The 17,071-nt window shown below is 37.4% G+C and overlaps 2 protein-coding genes across 12 annotated transcripts in view; one reads left to right on the forward strand and one right to left on the reverse strand.

Annotated features, from left to right (window-relative positions):
- The window catches only part of LOC130924134 (equilibrative nucleobase transporter 1-like), a 31,829-nt gene that overhangs the window by 11,219 nt on the left and 3,539 nt on the right, over positions 1-17,071 (reverse strand). For 5 of the 7 annotated variants that reach the window (XM_057850501.1, XM_057850500.1, XM_057850498.1 and 2 more), the window contains exons 1-5: positions 12,268-12,471; positions 8,960-9,169; positions 3,954-4,083; positions 3,718-3,764; positions 727-803 (exon numbers count right to left, since the gene is read on the reverse strand). In XM_057850501.1, coding sequence (XP_057706484.1) covers positions 727-803; positions 3,718-3,764; positions 3,954-4,083; positions 8,960-9,149 — 444 coding nt within the window. In that variant the 5' untranslated portion in view covers positions 9,150-9,169; positions 12,268-12,471. Of the gene's footprint in view, positions 1-726; positions 804-3,717; positions 3,765-3,953; positions 4,084-5,742; positions 6,773-8,959; positions 9,170-12,267; positions 12,472-17,071 lie in introns of those variants that run through there. The other 2 variants (XM_057850496.1, XM_057850499.1) reach the window with 2 other exon arrangements.
- The window catches only part of LOC130924133 (uncharacterized), a 30,740-nt gene continuing 30,577 nt past the window's right edge, over positions 16,909-17,071 (forward strand). For 4 of the 5 annotated variants that reach the window (XM_057850487.1, XM_057850490.1, XM_057850494.1 and 1 more), the window contains exon 1: positions 16,909-17,036. The gene's annotated coding sequence lies outside the window, so the exon portion shown is untranslated. The remainder of the gene's footprint in view (positions 17,037-17,071) is intronic. The other variant, XM_057850489.1, reaches the window with a different exon arrangement.

The raw sequence follows: 17,071 nt of genomic DNA on the forward strand, positions 1-17,071 counted from the left end.
CTTCTACAGTTCAAATTGGAGTATAACTTTCAGAGCCAGGCATCTAGACATGCAGATTAATCATTGAATATTCGTTAAACATAATGCACAGCCAGGGTTTGCAGTGAATTTAACCGGAATAAAATAAAATCAGATACTTTATAACTCCTCAGATGAGAAATATCTGTTAGAAACGTATAACTGGTCCTGATACCGTAGCATTTTTTTTCTTTTCTTGTTTACTGTTTATACTGCATGTGAAGTTGGGAAAAAATATTTTAAAGATTAAATAGTTGAAAATACAATAATACTCATGCAATTGTTTCAACAAAGATTTGAATCATGCCCATGTCCGCACGACAGACAACATACCAATCTGCAATGGTCACTTTTATCATTGGCCTTGTAGTAATATCTGAATCATACGATTTGATGAACTCACACAGTATTGCCATTCTTCTTCCTGCTCTCGACAAAGGTAGACGCTTCCTTTTATGGTCCTGCTAAACTTTACTCTACCTATGTTCTTCAAATACATAACCCAAAGTTGAATTTTAAGCATTTTATCAACGTATAGGCCCTACTGTAAATTAATTCTATTTTATATCAAGGTCATACCATGAAATTATCAGGGCAAGATCACAACAACAGATAGGAACTTTTTTTAAGTGGTTTGCCAAAATCCTCTACATGCAGGAAAGTGTCACCTGAAGAAAACAAACTAAAAACTAATCGTAGACTACATACTTGCATGTTGGTGAGGAGCAGCATAAAGCCACCCACGGCTATGCATGAGAGCCCTGGATAAACCAACATGGACAGAGCTGTTGGAGAAAGAAAAAAATGAGGACAAACAGAATCCCAACATACTTTGTACATGACTAGATTTCTATCTTAACTATGTATATGTCACAAGGTGGAAGTGTTTTAATATTTGATTTGTTTTAATATTGTGTGCTGTGGGTTGCTTTTAGATTCATTGTTTGTAGTTTTAACTTCCAACCTAATTGACACCAATCAGAACACTTACGCAGGACACTTGTAACACTCTGGTCAAGATAACAAAATGGAGGACTAAGCCAATTGGAGGCTGACGGGGCCTGGTCAATAAAAGGCGAGGTGACGTGGACACAGGGGAGACAGAGCCACGACGGCACAGGGCCAGGAGGACGCCGAATCTTAAGTCAAGTCCTGACGAGAGGCACTGGAATGACCAGGCAGCCTAGAGACTGGAGACGATCACCGGAAGGCCCTGGCCGACGTGTCACGACCTGAGACAACCGCAGCGGCAGGGTGACAGGCCCTGCCTCGGCTGTGAGTATTGCGAAGACGAGCGTGGCACGCGGCGGAGCAAAATTATTATATCCAAGGGCATTAGAGAGTCGGGCACCCGCACTGCTGGTTGCTGTGTTTTGCATCTCAGGTTTGCAGACAGTGGAGAGACAAGAGCGACTGCCCAAAGGACGTTGGACTCCACCTGGCCAAGATCAACTTCGAGTGCCCTCCTCCAATTGTTGGCTTGTGACTTTTATGGTTTTAGCCCTTTAGCATTTTTTCAGCCCTTTAGCATTTTTTAGCCTTTTTAGTTTTTTGAAATTTTAATAAATATTGTGTACTGTGAAGTCTCACGTATCTCCTTGGTCCCATGGTGTCGCTCTCCACCAGGTTTCTCACATTTCCCCCCCGTGACATATACAATGACTAGTCCAGGGGTCACCAACAAGTCACTCCAAAGAAAAAAAAAAATAAATAAATAAATAAAATATTGGTACGATCCTATGGAGGTAGATTTGTGTCTTTATTGTTCAATCAAATTTTTTTTAAAAAAGTAGCTTCAATAAAAAGTCGCTTCAATTGAAATATATATTTTCAATCAAAAAAAGTCACTTAAATTAAAAAAAATTGTTTGAATGTAAAAATAAAAAAAACTCATAAAAATGCATTTGAAAATGATTTTTCTTAATTTTTTTTTTTTTTGATGTAAAGTATTTTTTTTTTTTTTTGGTTGAAACAACTTTTTTGATTGAAGCAATGGTGTCTTGCATTTGGGCCACATTTTGGCTATGATAATTGGGTCTTTATTATTCAAACAAAAAATAAGTTGCTTCTTCAATCAAAAAAATTCAAAGAAAAAAATTTTTGAACGTGAAAAAATTTTCGAGACTCAAAAATTTGCATTTGAACACTTAATTTTTCATTGAAAGTGGTTTCTTTGATTTAAGCAATCCTTTTTGTTTCTGGGCCATATTATGGGTATCGGTCATTTGTGTCTAAATCATTCAACCCCAAAAAAGTTGCTTCAATCAAAAAAATTTTCAAAGAAAAAATTCATTTGCAAAAATAAAATTGCCCTCCCCTAAATTTTTTTTCTTTGAAAATATTTTTCTTTGATTTTTTTATTTTATTATTATTATTATTGAAGAGTCACTTTTTTTGGAGTGCAAAAAAGTTTTGAACTACCTTTTTTTGATTGAAGACGAAAAAGTTTTGAAAACACTTTTAAAAAAAAAATTTAATCATTTTGACACAAATGTTCGCTATTAGTCAGACATGTTTGAGTGACAAGTGACTATGCCGATGGCGTATGCCTTAAAAGTATGATGAAGTAAAAATCATGGCCACCAATAGTCGGGCCCCAGCCGTCGGCTCAAGCCCAACCCGAAAATAGTACACCTAACGTGGATGACTTCGATGGGAGGCAGCACCTCTATGATCCGAGAGCCAGCTGCTTAATTTGATTCAACATGGGAATCCCCAAATGCGCGGCTGCCGGTGGCCCCCCAGCCTTGCCCAGACTGCGCGCTCGTAATTTACGTAAATATTTCCAAGTACAATTCTAGTCTGTTACTAAATGTAGCTAGCTGCCACCTTATGTAAACAGAGCTTTTCCGGTGAAAATTCTTGTGAATAAATGCTTAAATCCCCAAATTCGTTATAGATATGGAAGTAACGTAAGTAATGGAAGTCTCGATTCTTGGTTAAAAGCAAAACAAAACGTGCAGTTAGCATTTATTTTATGTCGAAGTGTGATGCTAGTCTGTTACTCAATGAGACGGCCGCCATATGTAAACAGCTTTTCCAGTGAAAATTCTTGTGAATAAATGCTTAAATCCCTGAATTCTTTATAGATATGGACGTAAAACAGTGTTGATTCTTGGTTCAAAGCAAAAGAAAAAAAAACAAAACCTGCAGTTAGCATTTATTTTACGTAACTATGTCGAAGAATGATGCTAGTCTCTTAGCTCCTTGTTGTAATAAGGGGGCTGCCACAATGGCTTTTTCTGTTGAAAATTCTTGTGAATAAATGGTTAAATCCCTGAATTCTTCATAGATATGGACGTAAAAGAGTCTCGATTCTTAGTTAAAAGCAGGGGGAAAAAAAAAGAAAAAAAAACGGGCAGTTTGCATTTACTTTACGTAAATATGTCGAAGAATGACGCTAGTCTGTAGCTGTTAATTTCTCCTATTGATTTTTTTCACGTTTCAAAATGCATGCATGGTACGAAAAATATATTACCTTGAATCCTCGAACAAATTACTCCTGAGACAATCCTTCCTATTTGTATGTGTTACAGCTTTTGCACTTTTTCAATCCTAAATCAGGCGTTGGATCACTGCGAATAACTGAAGCATCTTTAAAGCAATTGTTAATATTTTAAAGAAGGGATCTGGAGGCAGACTGGCGCCACAATAGTTGGTGACCCTTGGCACAGGCAAGAGAAAGATGAAGACATTTACTTGGAGTTGCAAAGGCCAACATTAAGAGTCCCCCTGTGTGAAGTGCTCTGGTGCAAAAAAACACATCATAACTAGATCATGATGCATTGTAGGCAGGCAGAATGTAAACAGACTGCTAAAAAAAATGAAAAGAAAAAAAACATCATCTGCTGCGAACATATTTGAGATTTATTGCTAAAACGAAGATTGAACATAAAATACAGTTGTAAGTGAACATATTTTGTTTTAGTACTTACAATCCAAAGAGCCGCGCTATGAGGGTCCCAAAGCGGTCAAAGATGAGACCATTTAGTAATGTCAAGAAATTCATCAAGAATGATGCAATGGTGAATACCAAAGAAAACTGCTCATCCTGCCCCCTGCAATCTAACAAAGACAAACCACAAAAGCATAATGTATAAAATTCCGAAAATGTATGTTTTTTTCAATGAAAATTCACATTACAAATACGTACATACAAAAACACGCACAGACCCCCCCCATATATATATATGTATATATATATATATATATATATATATATATATATATATATATATATATATATATATATATATATATATATATATATATATATATATATATATATATATATATATATATATATATATATTAGGGCTGTCAAACGATTAAAATTTTTAATCGAGTTAATTACAGCTTAAAAATTAATTAACCATAATTAATCTCAATTAATCGCAATTCAAACCATCTATAAAGTATGCCATATTTTTCTGTAAATTATTTTTGGAATGGAAAGATAAGACAAGATGGATGTATACATTCAACATACGTTACATAAGGACTGTATTTTTTTATTATAACAATAAATCAACAAGATGGCATTAACATTATTAACATTCTGTTAAAGCGATCCATGGATAGAAAGACTTGTAGTTCTTAAAAGAAAAATTTTAGTACAATTTATAGAAATTTTATATTAAAACCTTAATGTTTTCGTTTTAATGAAATTTGTAAAATTTTCAATCAAAAAATAAACTAGTAGCCTGCCATTGTTGATGTCAATAATTACTTACACAATGCTCATGGGTGGCTGAAGCCTATAAAATCAGTTGCACCCAAGCGCCAGCAGAGGGCGGCAAAACTCCATAAAACACAATTAACAAGTGGTGTTTCACTGTACCGTCATTTAAATCTGTATATATATTTATATATATATATACACACACACACACACACACACACACATATATATATACACACACACACACACACATATATATATACTGTACACCATACCTTCATACAGTATATACTGGGGATAATTCATCCCTGTTCATATAGAGTCAGTGCAAATCACAACTGAGTACACCCAAACTGATATTTAAAAAAAAATTGGTTTTCTTTTCCGGGAAAAAAAAAAAAAGTTTGAAACGCTAACTGCACTACTAGATAATCCCACAAATGAGGGTTTTTGATTTACAGCAAGATTAGAATAGATAGAAAATCCTTATTGTCATTATAGAGAGCACAACAAGATTCAAAGATTCGCACCACATAAAACAAAAGTGTAATAAGGCTAATATAAAAACACAGGTTAAAGGGTACGCAGATTGGGAATAAAGTGAATGAGTGATTAGCAGCAAGTGGTGAGGTCGTAGTAATATAACAGTTCGTATATGAAAATTTAAAGTACTCGGACCAGGAGGCAGATTGCTGACTTGATATGATAGTGCCAATGGCAGTTTGTGCATAGAAAGGTGGAAAAGCGCTATATAAGTGTAACACCATAACACCATGACACCATAGATATTGATGTCACAGTGCAAAAATGCTATAATGTTACAGTGCACATATTGCATATGCAGTACCCGGTGTCATGTGGGGGTGGCATGGAAGACCCAAACGCAGGGAAACAAGGTGGCAAAAAAAAGCAAAAGCATCAAGGGAGGGAGGTGATCAACTCAACATTTTATAAATTTAGGTGACAAAACAAAGGATGAACAAAAGGCCAAAAAAAGCAAAGCACCAACCAAATTCAAACAAAAGACTGAGTATCAAACTTACTGAGGGACACAGACATGAACGGAGAACAGACGCTAGGAGAGACAGTTGGATAGACGCTCTGAAAGACACTTGGAAAAACAATGACCGAACAAGACAGACAGCACTTAAATACAGACATAGGATAACAAGACAATGAGACACATGTGGTTGATACAAGAGGCAGCGGATTGGTCAAGACACAAGGAGCAGGCCACAACAGGTGAAATCAGTGGACAATAAACACGAGGGAAAGATCCTAACAAAACTCAACTCAAGGCATGACACCCAGATCAAGACAGATGTCTGAGAAAATATTATTTCATGAGATGCATGTGACAATATTGTGGCATTAGCAGTGCAATGACAATGACATTGTCAGTGTTGTAAAGCAGTAAAGCATGTCAGTTTTTCAGTGCAAACTTGAGTTAAGTGCGGTGACAGCTTTTGGAAAGAAGCTGTCTCTCAGTCTGTTTGTTTTGGCTGGTACGGCCCTATAATGCCTGCCAGAGGGCAACAGGTTGAAGAGGTGGAAGCTGTGGTGTCTAGAGTCTTTTATCATGTTCCTTTCCCTTCCTAGGCACCGACAGTTGTAGATGGTGGACAAAGGAGGTTAACTTGCACTTCCAAAAAAGGAAAGTGTTTTAACTAATCAGTAAAAATAAAATCATGGAGAAGAAATAAATACACCCCAATGAAAGAATTTGGGCAAAGGCAAAACAAGTTCTCAAAAACAGATGAATCGAATGATTCATTACACAGGAAACTCTCAAAAGGGTGATAACTAATGAGGGAACCCCTAAACACATCTTCTTGGCAGCAATAGCGTGGGTGAGAAATGTCTTAAGATCCCAGGAAAACAAATACTTTCTTTACATAGGAACGGTGAGGGCTACATAAAGATCAGTGAAGATTTTCTTATTAGACAAAGCACGGTTGTAAAAGTGATGCAAAAAAAATTCAAAGATATGGAAATACAATCATCTTTGTTGGCGATCCAAGGAAGTTAACACCTTGACAGGAGACCCACCTGACGAGAAACGTCAGGAGACATACATTGGTATGAAAAAGTATCTTAACCTTTTGGAATTTCTCACATTTCTGCATAAAATCCCCACCAAATATGATCTGATCTTTGTCAAAACCATATAGTTGTAAAAACTGTGTCTGCTTTAACTAAAACCACCCAAACATTTGTAGGTTTTCATATTTTAATGTGGATAGCATGCAAACAATGACAGAAGGGGGAAAAATAATTAAGTGAACCCTCTGCCTAAGGAGACTTAAAGAGCAATTGAAACCAATTTTTACCAAACAATTTAAGTCAGGTGTGTGCCCGATCACTGATGAGTGGTTTAAAGCTGCCCTGCCCACGATAAAACACACACATGGTAAGAATTGTCTTGATGAGAAGCATTGTCTGATACATGGCTCAGTCAAAAGAGCTGTCTGAAGACCTGCAATCAAGAACTGTTGATTTGCATAAAGCTGGGAAAGGATACAAAACCATCTCGAAAAGTCTGGATGTTCATCAATCGACAGTCAGAAGTTGTCGACAAATGGACAGAGTTTGGCACTGTTGCTTCTTTCCCAAGGAGTGGCCGTACACCAAAGATGATGCCAAGAGTTCAGCGCAGAAATCTGTGCACACATAAACTATATGTATAACTATGACCAAGAATGGTGTTTATGGGAGGACTCCACGGAGGAAACCACTGCTGTCTAAAAAAACACATTGTTGCTCGTTTAATGTTTGCAAAAAGGCTCTTGGACACTCCACAGAAGTTTTGGCAAAATATTTTGTGGACTGATGAAACCAAAGTTGAATTGTTAGGGAGTAACACACAATGTCATGTGTGGAGAAAAAATGGAACAGCTCACCAACATCAACACCATATTCCCACTGTGAAGCATGATGGAGGGAGCATCATGATTTAGGGCTGTTTTGCTGCCTCAGGGCCTGGACAACTTGCAATCATTAATGGAAGAATGAATACAAAAGTTTATCGGGATGTTTTGCAGGAAAACCAGAGGCTGTCCATTAGACAGTTGAAGCTAAAAAGAGGATGGATCTGCAACAAGACAATGATCCAAAACTCAGAAGTAAATCAACTTCAGAATGGTTTCAGAAGAACAAAATACACATTCTGGAGTGGCCAAGTCAAAGTCCAGACTTGAAACCCATTGAGATGCTGTGTCGTGACTTAAAGACAACGATTCATGCCAGACATCCCAGGAATCTGACTGAACTAAAGCAGTTTTGTAGAGAAGAATGGGCCAAGATTAGTCTTGATCAATGTGCCAGACTGATATGCAGCTACAGGAAGCGTCTGGTTGAAGTTATTGCTGCCAAAGGGAGGGCCACAAATAGGTATTAAATGTGATGGTTCACTTACTTATTCTTCCCCCTTCTGTCATTGTTTGCAAACTATCCTCATTCTTCCCCCTTCTGTCATTGTTTGCAAACTATCCTCATTAAAATATGAAAACCTCTAAATGGTTGGGTATTTAGTTAAAGCAGACACTGTTTTTTCATTTGTCTGATTTCGACAAAGATCCAATCACATTTGATGGTGATTTTATGCAGAAATGTGAGAAATTCCAAAAGGTTCAGATACTTTTTCATACCAATGTATGTCTCCTTATCGAATCCTGACTGAACATCTCTGTATGGAATTCTGAAGAAAGTGTCTCACTCTCCATTCAACATCAAAATTTCAAAACAGGTCATTCTTGAAGATTAGAGAAAATCTAGATGTTGTAAACATTTAGAAACATGTTCATTCAATGCCTCAAAGTGTTGGTGATGTTCTTAAAAGTTATACAAAATTATTGATGTGGCAGCTTTTGTTAGAGGTGTATTCATTTTTTTGTGTGTGTGTGTGTTAGGTTCTATCAACAAGTTTCACGATACAAGTCAAGCCAGCATTGTATAAAACGTAATGTTGCTATAATATTAAGAGAGATGTTGATTAAATTCTCACTTTCCACGGAGTGTGTCCTCAGTTATGATGTGCACTGTATGTATAAATCTAATTATCTGCTTCATGTAATTACTGCAGTCAAGTTCTTGAATATATCAATAATAATGACAATAAAAATTTCTGATGTTTCTTTTTTAAGGTGACTCAATTGCATTAGCTCCTGTCAACTATTGACAAACCGCCACTGCTCTACCTCTTTAAATGATATCAACAGTTGCCCAGAATTTTAAAGTCAGGGTGAAGAAGAATAAACTGACCTTGGACCTGCAAACCATCCGTATTTGTGGTGTTGACACAAAAGGAACCAAAGAACCCCTGTGCCTTAAAAAGGAACCCAAGTGAAGCCCACCCGAGTACTATTCCTGCAAAGAACAGACACTCCACCATGCCTGTGATGAAGGTGAGACATTTTCGCACGTTGAAGTTCTTCAAACATTGTGGCAACATTGTTCAAGCTTCTTGTACACCTGGCAAAGAGGATGTGATGTAAAGTATGAAATATGCCCATTTGATGATGTTGATGAAACCACAAATAGGTGAGAACGGTGGTGTTGTCCACACTTGATGTAACTCGTCCAACAGATAGTAGTGTTTCTTTCAAGGATAAATCTACTGTAATTGTCATTGTTATTTAGGGTTGCCAACTGTCCATTGAAATACGGAATCGTCCTGTAATCAGAATCAAAAGTACGCGTCTCTTATTGAGCTTTGAAGGGAGCGTTTTGTCCCTTATTATCATCAAAATTTGAAATACTAGTGTCTTTATTTATAGAATGAACGAATACTGGTATGATGCTTTACAACAATATGCAAGGAAACGCATTCCCTCACCTATTCTGCTTTTTTACCAATGAGCTGACAAAACAATGACAAAATGAAATCCCACTCATCTCATTGGTCGAGGTACTGTCGCTGACGGAAGACAACATAAGAGTGTGGGAGGTAAGAGGTTTGAGTGAAGCGTGAGTAGAAAGCATGTTCAAAATGATGATGATTTGTTTTGTTGTTATTCTCTGTGTACTCGATTTTCACATATTGTGTCATATTTTTGTGGTCTGTCAAAATCATTATATTCAAGCTTCTTTCACAAACATTTCACGGTAAATTCCCGTGTAAGGATGCAGGATTTATTCGGGCCATTGCTTTCACGCATGTAGAAATATTTCGGGAATAACGCGGGTTGGACACTTTCACAGACTTGTCCCATCTTGCCCACTGGCGCTCTCTATGAAGGGAAGGCTGCTGGCGCGATTTTATGACCCAGACATTACGTCATTTTTGGTCTGCATTGGCTGTCACAATGTTGGTCAAATCGTGCTTTGTTACAGAGCCGGTTGTGGAACCGTTCCCGATGTCCTAACTGCAGCCAATTCAAGCACATCAAGAGTGTATTTAAGCCCAGGCGATCCAAGGGAAGGGTGCCAAAATACTAACTTGCTGGGCGCCAATGGACACCTTGTACTCTCGAATTTCGGTCATTTGCTAGCTTGTTCATCTGCCACCCTTTTTTTGAATTCCCCTACGTTGTGCTGGTATTTGAGTGTATTTGTTTAGTTGTCTTATCGGCTCTCTACCTTTATTTATCCTACTGTCACGGACACATTGTGTTATTCCCCCCTTTTCTGCGATCGTATGTATTTTTGTTTGTATTTAATAAATCCTTGAACACTTCCCTCAGTTGTTTTCTGCTTTGAGGTACAACCTTGTTTCCGCAGTTGCAGACCCTAACAACAAAATAGACCATACATTTCCAAAGATGGATGATGGACTTGCTTCCACGGCTCTACAATCCAGAAGCAATTTAATTTGTTTTTAATTTGTTTTAATTTAATGTTTTCAGTTTATCCATTTCCAGCTGGCTTTGTTGATAATTGCGATGTTTGTTTACCGCTTTTCGTCTTACTGCTGAGAAACAGATTTATGTCATCAGCCATCGTACAGTGAAGCGGGAATGTAACGCTTGCTTTCACATACGCCTCGGTACCGGAAAGTCCTGGACATTAAACTAAGACGCGACCCGTTAAATGTCCGCGTAATCTCCGTATCAGTTGACCTGGTAAAATGCTTCCACAACATACAAGGCCTGCCTGTTTAAATCCTGGAATTTAAACAGGGTTTTGGTGTATGTGAAAGGGGCTTTAGAGTGATCATTTGTGAAAAAGTTATTGCTGAGGGGACTTTAAATGCACCTGAATTGTTAAAAAAAGAGGTATTTGTTTGCACTTAAAAAAAATAAGTACCGTATTGGCCCGAGTATAAGATGGTGTTTTTTGCATTGAAATAAGACTGAAAAAGAGGGGGTTGTCTTATATTCGCGGTCTAGACATTATACCCATTCACGACGCTAGATGGCGCCAGATATAATTGAAGCGATGTTCTGTCATGACAGATCTCAGCTACTCTCCCCATTCACGACGCTCGATGTCGCCAGATATCATTGAAGAGATGTTTTGTCAGGATAGATCTCAGCTACTCTCAAGTTTAACCAGTTTGCATTATTTTATTGCAATGTTTTTCCTTATTCAGATTTTGTTGTTTTATCACAATAGATTGGTTTATTTACATTTCAAAAACCAGAAGCCATTCATTTACAAATGTGATTGCACTTTATTTTACATATTTAAATGTTCAGATATTAAGATTTGAATGAGGCAAGATAACATGCCTTTTCTCTCAAATATATTGTTATAATCATTTGTTTCGGATGTACTGTAATTAGTTTCTGTATAAAAATTAATTTGGTGTTCAAAAAGTCTTTTTTCAAACTTGAGTCTTGAAAAAGAGGGAGTTGTCTTTTAATCAGGGCCGTCTTATATTCGGGCCAATACGGTATTTAAAAAAATGCCCACACAAGCACACACATAAAGGCTCAGCACCTTAAGCGTTAAATTAAAAAATTTTAAATTTAGCAGGACAGATTTAATATTTGTATTAAAATAGATAATAATTATATGTGCTTATATAACCCAAATATATACCCAATAAATTATGTTTTGAGTAAAATTACTATATTATAATTATCACATATTCACATGCAAAAAAATAATCCAAGTGTGAAGATTAATGAGCCGGCCGGCTCTACCAATCAGTTATCCCGTTTTTTTTTTTCAGGGAGTTGGCAACCCTATTGTCAAATGAAACATCACTTTACTTTAAAGTAAAAGACAAATGCTATTAAAATCAGGATAAAAATGTTAATGTAATCACTTCGCTTTTAAAGACTAGGACCTAGCTAAGCTATTTAGCTAGTCTAGCAGTTTGTTTTATCTTTAAGCCAATATGGATGGGGATGGGAATTTTTACTGGGCCGAGTAGGGTGCAGTTCCCGGTTAAAACATTCCAACACATTCAACAATACAATATCAGAAATGCTCCATTTTGGATGAATATGTGATAACAAAACTGAAAATTCATGCACAAGAACTTCTTCCAAACAATATTATTTAGTTATCCATGAAATTGTAAACAGAAAGCCGCATAGAGTAGGCTATGTAGGACGCAAAAATGAACTGACCCAAAGCATACCATGAGTACATGAAAACAATGAATAAAAAATTACACTTACCTATTAGTTCCTCACTGGAGCTCCCCAGAGGCTGTCTCTTCACTACTTCCACACTCTTCCTTTATGTAGAGAACGCCTCATTGCTTATCTGCAATCGCTATGCAAATGTTACAACACAATATTTTATGGGCTCTCTATTAAACCTATTCATACCATGTACACCTGGTACACGTGACGGCTATCTTGGAATGCATGTATCTACTAGCCAATCTCAAAGGGTGTAGTCTCCCTCCTCAAATCTGATTTTTAGGGCTGACCGTTCACACTATTTTAGCAAGTGTTCATATCAGATCTTTGTCTGTTCAGAATGGGTTAAGTTATCAACACACCTGACAGTGGTAACCAATGGCATAAGGCGGCATAGAGTAACATCAGGTACAGTCAAAAGCCATCTGGGCTGTTCAGAATGAGAAGTAGTGATGGTGAGATGAAGCCTCGTGAGGCATTGAACTACTTGAGCCAATTGGTTCAAGAAAGGGTTCATTTCTCGAAGCATATATGTGCACGGTACCACCTACTGGCTAAGTGTATAATCACCGTGGTCTTTCAATCACGTGTGATTCGGTGATTTTTGTTGTGTGTGTGTGTCTTTTGGGAAGGAATTAATTTACAAAATATTGTCTGACCAAATGTTCTATGTACATGTATATACTATGAAATATGTACAAAATGTTCTTTGAATGTAGTATGTGCATGTTTGTATGTGTCTGAAAATTATTCCCCAAATGGTATCATCATAATAGAGTGTGTGTGATGTTATTTTTGAAAATGGCATGAGCATAATCAGGCAGAGGACAGTATGCTTGTGTATCTAGAACACTGATGTACTGGTTGGGTGATTTTCATTCATTTTTATTCAAAAACAACATTCAGGGGAAGTCCTTTTTCTTGCTGGCTCCATCCTATCAATTGCTGTGCTACTTTAGGAAGAATTGGAGCATGGACGCACGAGACGAGAACAGACAGCACATGGGAAACTTGAATACAGACAAGGGGTAAGGAGACAATGAGGCACAGGTGGGTGACACAAAAGGCAGCGGATTGGTCACACAAGGAGCAGGCCACAACAGGTAAATTCATTGGGTAATCACATGGACAAGACAAACTAGGGCACCATTTTGTCAACAGAGTGACATTCTTCAGCTGGTACACAAATGGACTGTTGCCAAAGTTTCTCCAACCATGGCCCAACCAACCAAGTTTCCACACTGTATCTTTTTTTGCATGCTCAGACACATTGAGCTTGTCCTGAAAGTGAATACGTGTCAGCAAATTCAGGAATCGACACCATGACATTACATCGCAAACAGCAGCGTACCTTGTCTCCATCTCCCATTTGGCTCGTACATTCGGCATCTGTACTAATCCCATGTGCGTGTACATACCCCATTTCTCTATTTCTTGAGCATTTGTGTACAGTACACCGTCTGTCCAATTTTCTGTACACTATACAAGTTTAATTCCTTGAAGCATTTGAGTTCGTCACAAAATCTTTGAAATACAGCTATTGCATCCAGTCAAACCTCTATTCAGTCTTCTTCAACAAACACAACTAAAACATTGTAACATTGTAAGATGTGTAAATAACTCTGTGACTTTGATCTTGACTCTATTTGCCTCACGGGTCGTTTTGAACCAAAGACCACCTGAGTAATTTTTTTTGTACATCTTACATGGAAATGTGAATAAAAGCAACATTTCACTTATTCTACTGTTGGGGCCAGTCTAGGCAGTCATTCATTCATTTTCCATGCCGCTTTTCTAAAATTTTAATTAAAAGAAACATTGTTTAAGTTAATTTCTTTTTGGTTTTGACAGTTTTGAACCGAGGACAACAGGAGGGTTAACAGTGATGTCATCTAATCTGGATCATGATTGCATCACTATGCAACATAGACAGATTAAGATAAAACATTCTATTCTATTCTGTTGTCTACTTAAAAACAAAACAAAACTCCAGTTCTTGTTCATCAGATTTACTGGTGCAGTTGTTTGCTTGACAGTTGTTGTAGAAGGCATGCTTCTCCTGGCTGTAGTCCAAATACATTCACCGTATTCTAAGGTCATTCATAATGTGACACAATTCACAAATTTATTTGTATCTTGGTTAAGCTTGTCACCCCTGTGCCGCTAACCAACCATTCCCTTTTACGCGGACGCCATTCTGCCACTACCTCATTTTACAATGCTCCTCAAAAAAGTTTGTCCCTATATTCTTATTTTCTAGTTAGCCATTGACACTACACTAATGTAACATGACACAGTGGTTGGGAGTCATTGCTTTAGCATCTCCTTTTTTCAAGGTTAGTATTGCTATTAATATCTTGTTGCGTTATTGTGTTTTCAATCATTATTTATAGCATTGCTTGTATCCAAGAGGACTATTGGATCGTAGTATGTCAGCTGCCGCTTAGTCAGCAAATTGTGGAGGTGCCGTCTTGCGTGCCTTGTGTGGGTGTTTACGTTTCTATGATGTTTATAGCCCATGCTGCAGGAAAAACATTCCCCTCCAAAATTTGAGCTCATAGTCCCCGCGCCCTTTTAGTCGTGTCTATTTAGAGCGCTCCTGTGCTTGGTCTCACATTATCACCATCTCGCTCCTATGTTCAAATACAGTGACATCCAACTCAAGTGATCAGAAGGCTCCGCTTGGAGGGAATACACTGATGAACTTATGTGTTTTTTTTTTTCCTTTGGAAAGGTTGGGATCACATCACAATGGTTTCACTCGATTCCTCGAGTCCTTCTCCCTGCAGCTCAGATGACACGTCGCTCGACAGTACGCCGGTCCCAGGTTCCTCTCGGTTCACATCCCACAGGACGAAGCAGGGCGGGATCAGCAGCTTGTGCTACGGGTTCAATGTGGCATGGCGTCATCTGAGGCCTTTCATCCCATTCTTTCTAATCTGCTTCCTGGTGGTAGCCCTTGTCTACCTGATGCAAGCCATCATCTACGGAGGTCCATTCAAAGACCCACTCTTCTTTGTCAAATTCAACCAGCGCTGGCCCAGGCCCACTCCAAAACAACTGGACACACTTTCCAGGAACTAGAACGTTCTACTCAGAGTGGACCTGCACATTAGAACAGACAATGAAGAGTGTGACTGTTGCTCTGCTTGGATGACCAGGTGTCGGTGGGGAAGACTATACTCCATTCTGTTGTGGACACGATTCACGTGTGTGTTTTTGTCAGTGTTTGAACAATCACTCATTCTCCTGTAAAAGCTGATGAGTTGGTTCAAATGGCTTGAAAAAAATTATTGCAGCTATGCATTGTAGTTAAACAAACAAACCAACCAACCAACCAACCAACCAACCAACCAACCAACCAACCAACCAACCAACCAACCAACCAACCAACCAACCAACCAACCAACCAACCAACCAACCAACCAACCAACCAACCAAACGTACCTAAATGTACCTATATTTGATTTGGCAACACTCAGCTATTTAATTTTTACTGAATAATTACCCAAAATTAATTAAAGAAGAAAATAGTAACCAGTCTTTGAGATCTTTAGTGCTTTTTTTTTTTTTTTTTTTTTTTTTTTTAACTTTGAAGAAGACAAAGCAGGGAATCAGTTTGTTTACACATATACTGTACATATACAGTACATAGCCTTCAGCGCAGCAGTGATCAGCTTCACATATTTTTAATAACTAATAAGCTGTTGAATGTGAAATTCATATTTTTATGTGTTTATTATATACGTTTACAAAGTAAAACAAGTTGGTTTAAATTAAGAAGAAATGGAAGTCTATAGATTTCAGGCCTACTTAAAATGTTCCAAGTTTCTTTGGACTCATTCATTTGGATTCACAATTTTTTATTGTATGGAAACTTTATCAGAAATCATTTCTAACTTCATCTAATCTTTACAGGATGTAGCAGCTTACATTTTTTGGTTTTAAAATATCAAAACATGTTGCATTGTTAAATAATCATTTAAAAACATGGATGGCCAAATGGTCCAGCATGCTTCCTTAAAATTGCTAAAAAGTCTAGTAATTGCCCAGTGGATAGTTAAGGGGTTAAAAGAGAATCCCTCGATGTTATATGTGTATGCCCAAGCATCCTGTTGAAAATCTGATTTCTTTGTCATCACTTTTTTTTAACATTCCATTGTTTTGTCCAGTGTTTTGTTAATAGTAAAGAATTACAGACATGACATAATTTCAATTTCCGTTCATTGATGTCCAATAAAAATTTGTTCTGAGTGAAATGGGGGCGGGGGGGGTGGGGGGGTTCGTACTGTACACACTTTTCATCTGAATGTTTTTTTTTTTTCTTGAATAAATTCAAGTGAGTATTTCTATTTTTCTTGGATTTCACTTTTGTTTTTTACATTGAAACTTTCATCTTCAGAAACAAAGGAAGAGGTTATTTGCTTGAATTGTGATCTATTTAATTTATATTTTACTTTTTATTTCCACTTGGGAGAATTTCTGCTAATGTTTTGGGCTTTAGTGCAAAATACGTGACACATTAACACGACTGACAAAACGTTTTATAATACAGTGTAAGTGTCTTGTTCATTGTTTCATCTTTGTTTTCAAAATGTCTGTTTTACTACGCTCCTGCCTCTCAGTGGTCAAGATGAATACTACACCAATCAAACCACTGTTATCCATGTTTGACGTCATCAATAATAAGTCTGAAAAGTTAGATGAACGGGTCTGTTCGGTGTGGCTTTAAAATATTACAATAGTGTAATAATTTAGTTTTTTTTATCATTTTAATTAACGTGGAATTACACAGGTAAATGGTGAGTGCTTCATGCTCGGGTCAACATTTCAGCGA

Source organism: Corythoichthys intestinalis, chromosome 11 (assembly GCF_030265065.1).
Source record: "Corythoichthys intestinalis isolate RoL2023-P3 chromosome 11, ASM3026506v1, whole genome shotgun sequence".
Taxonomy (NCBI): Eukaryota; Metazoa; Chordata; class Actinopteri; order Syngnathiformes; family Syngnathidae; genus Corythoichthys; species Corythoichthys intestinalis.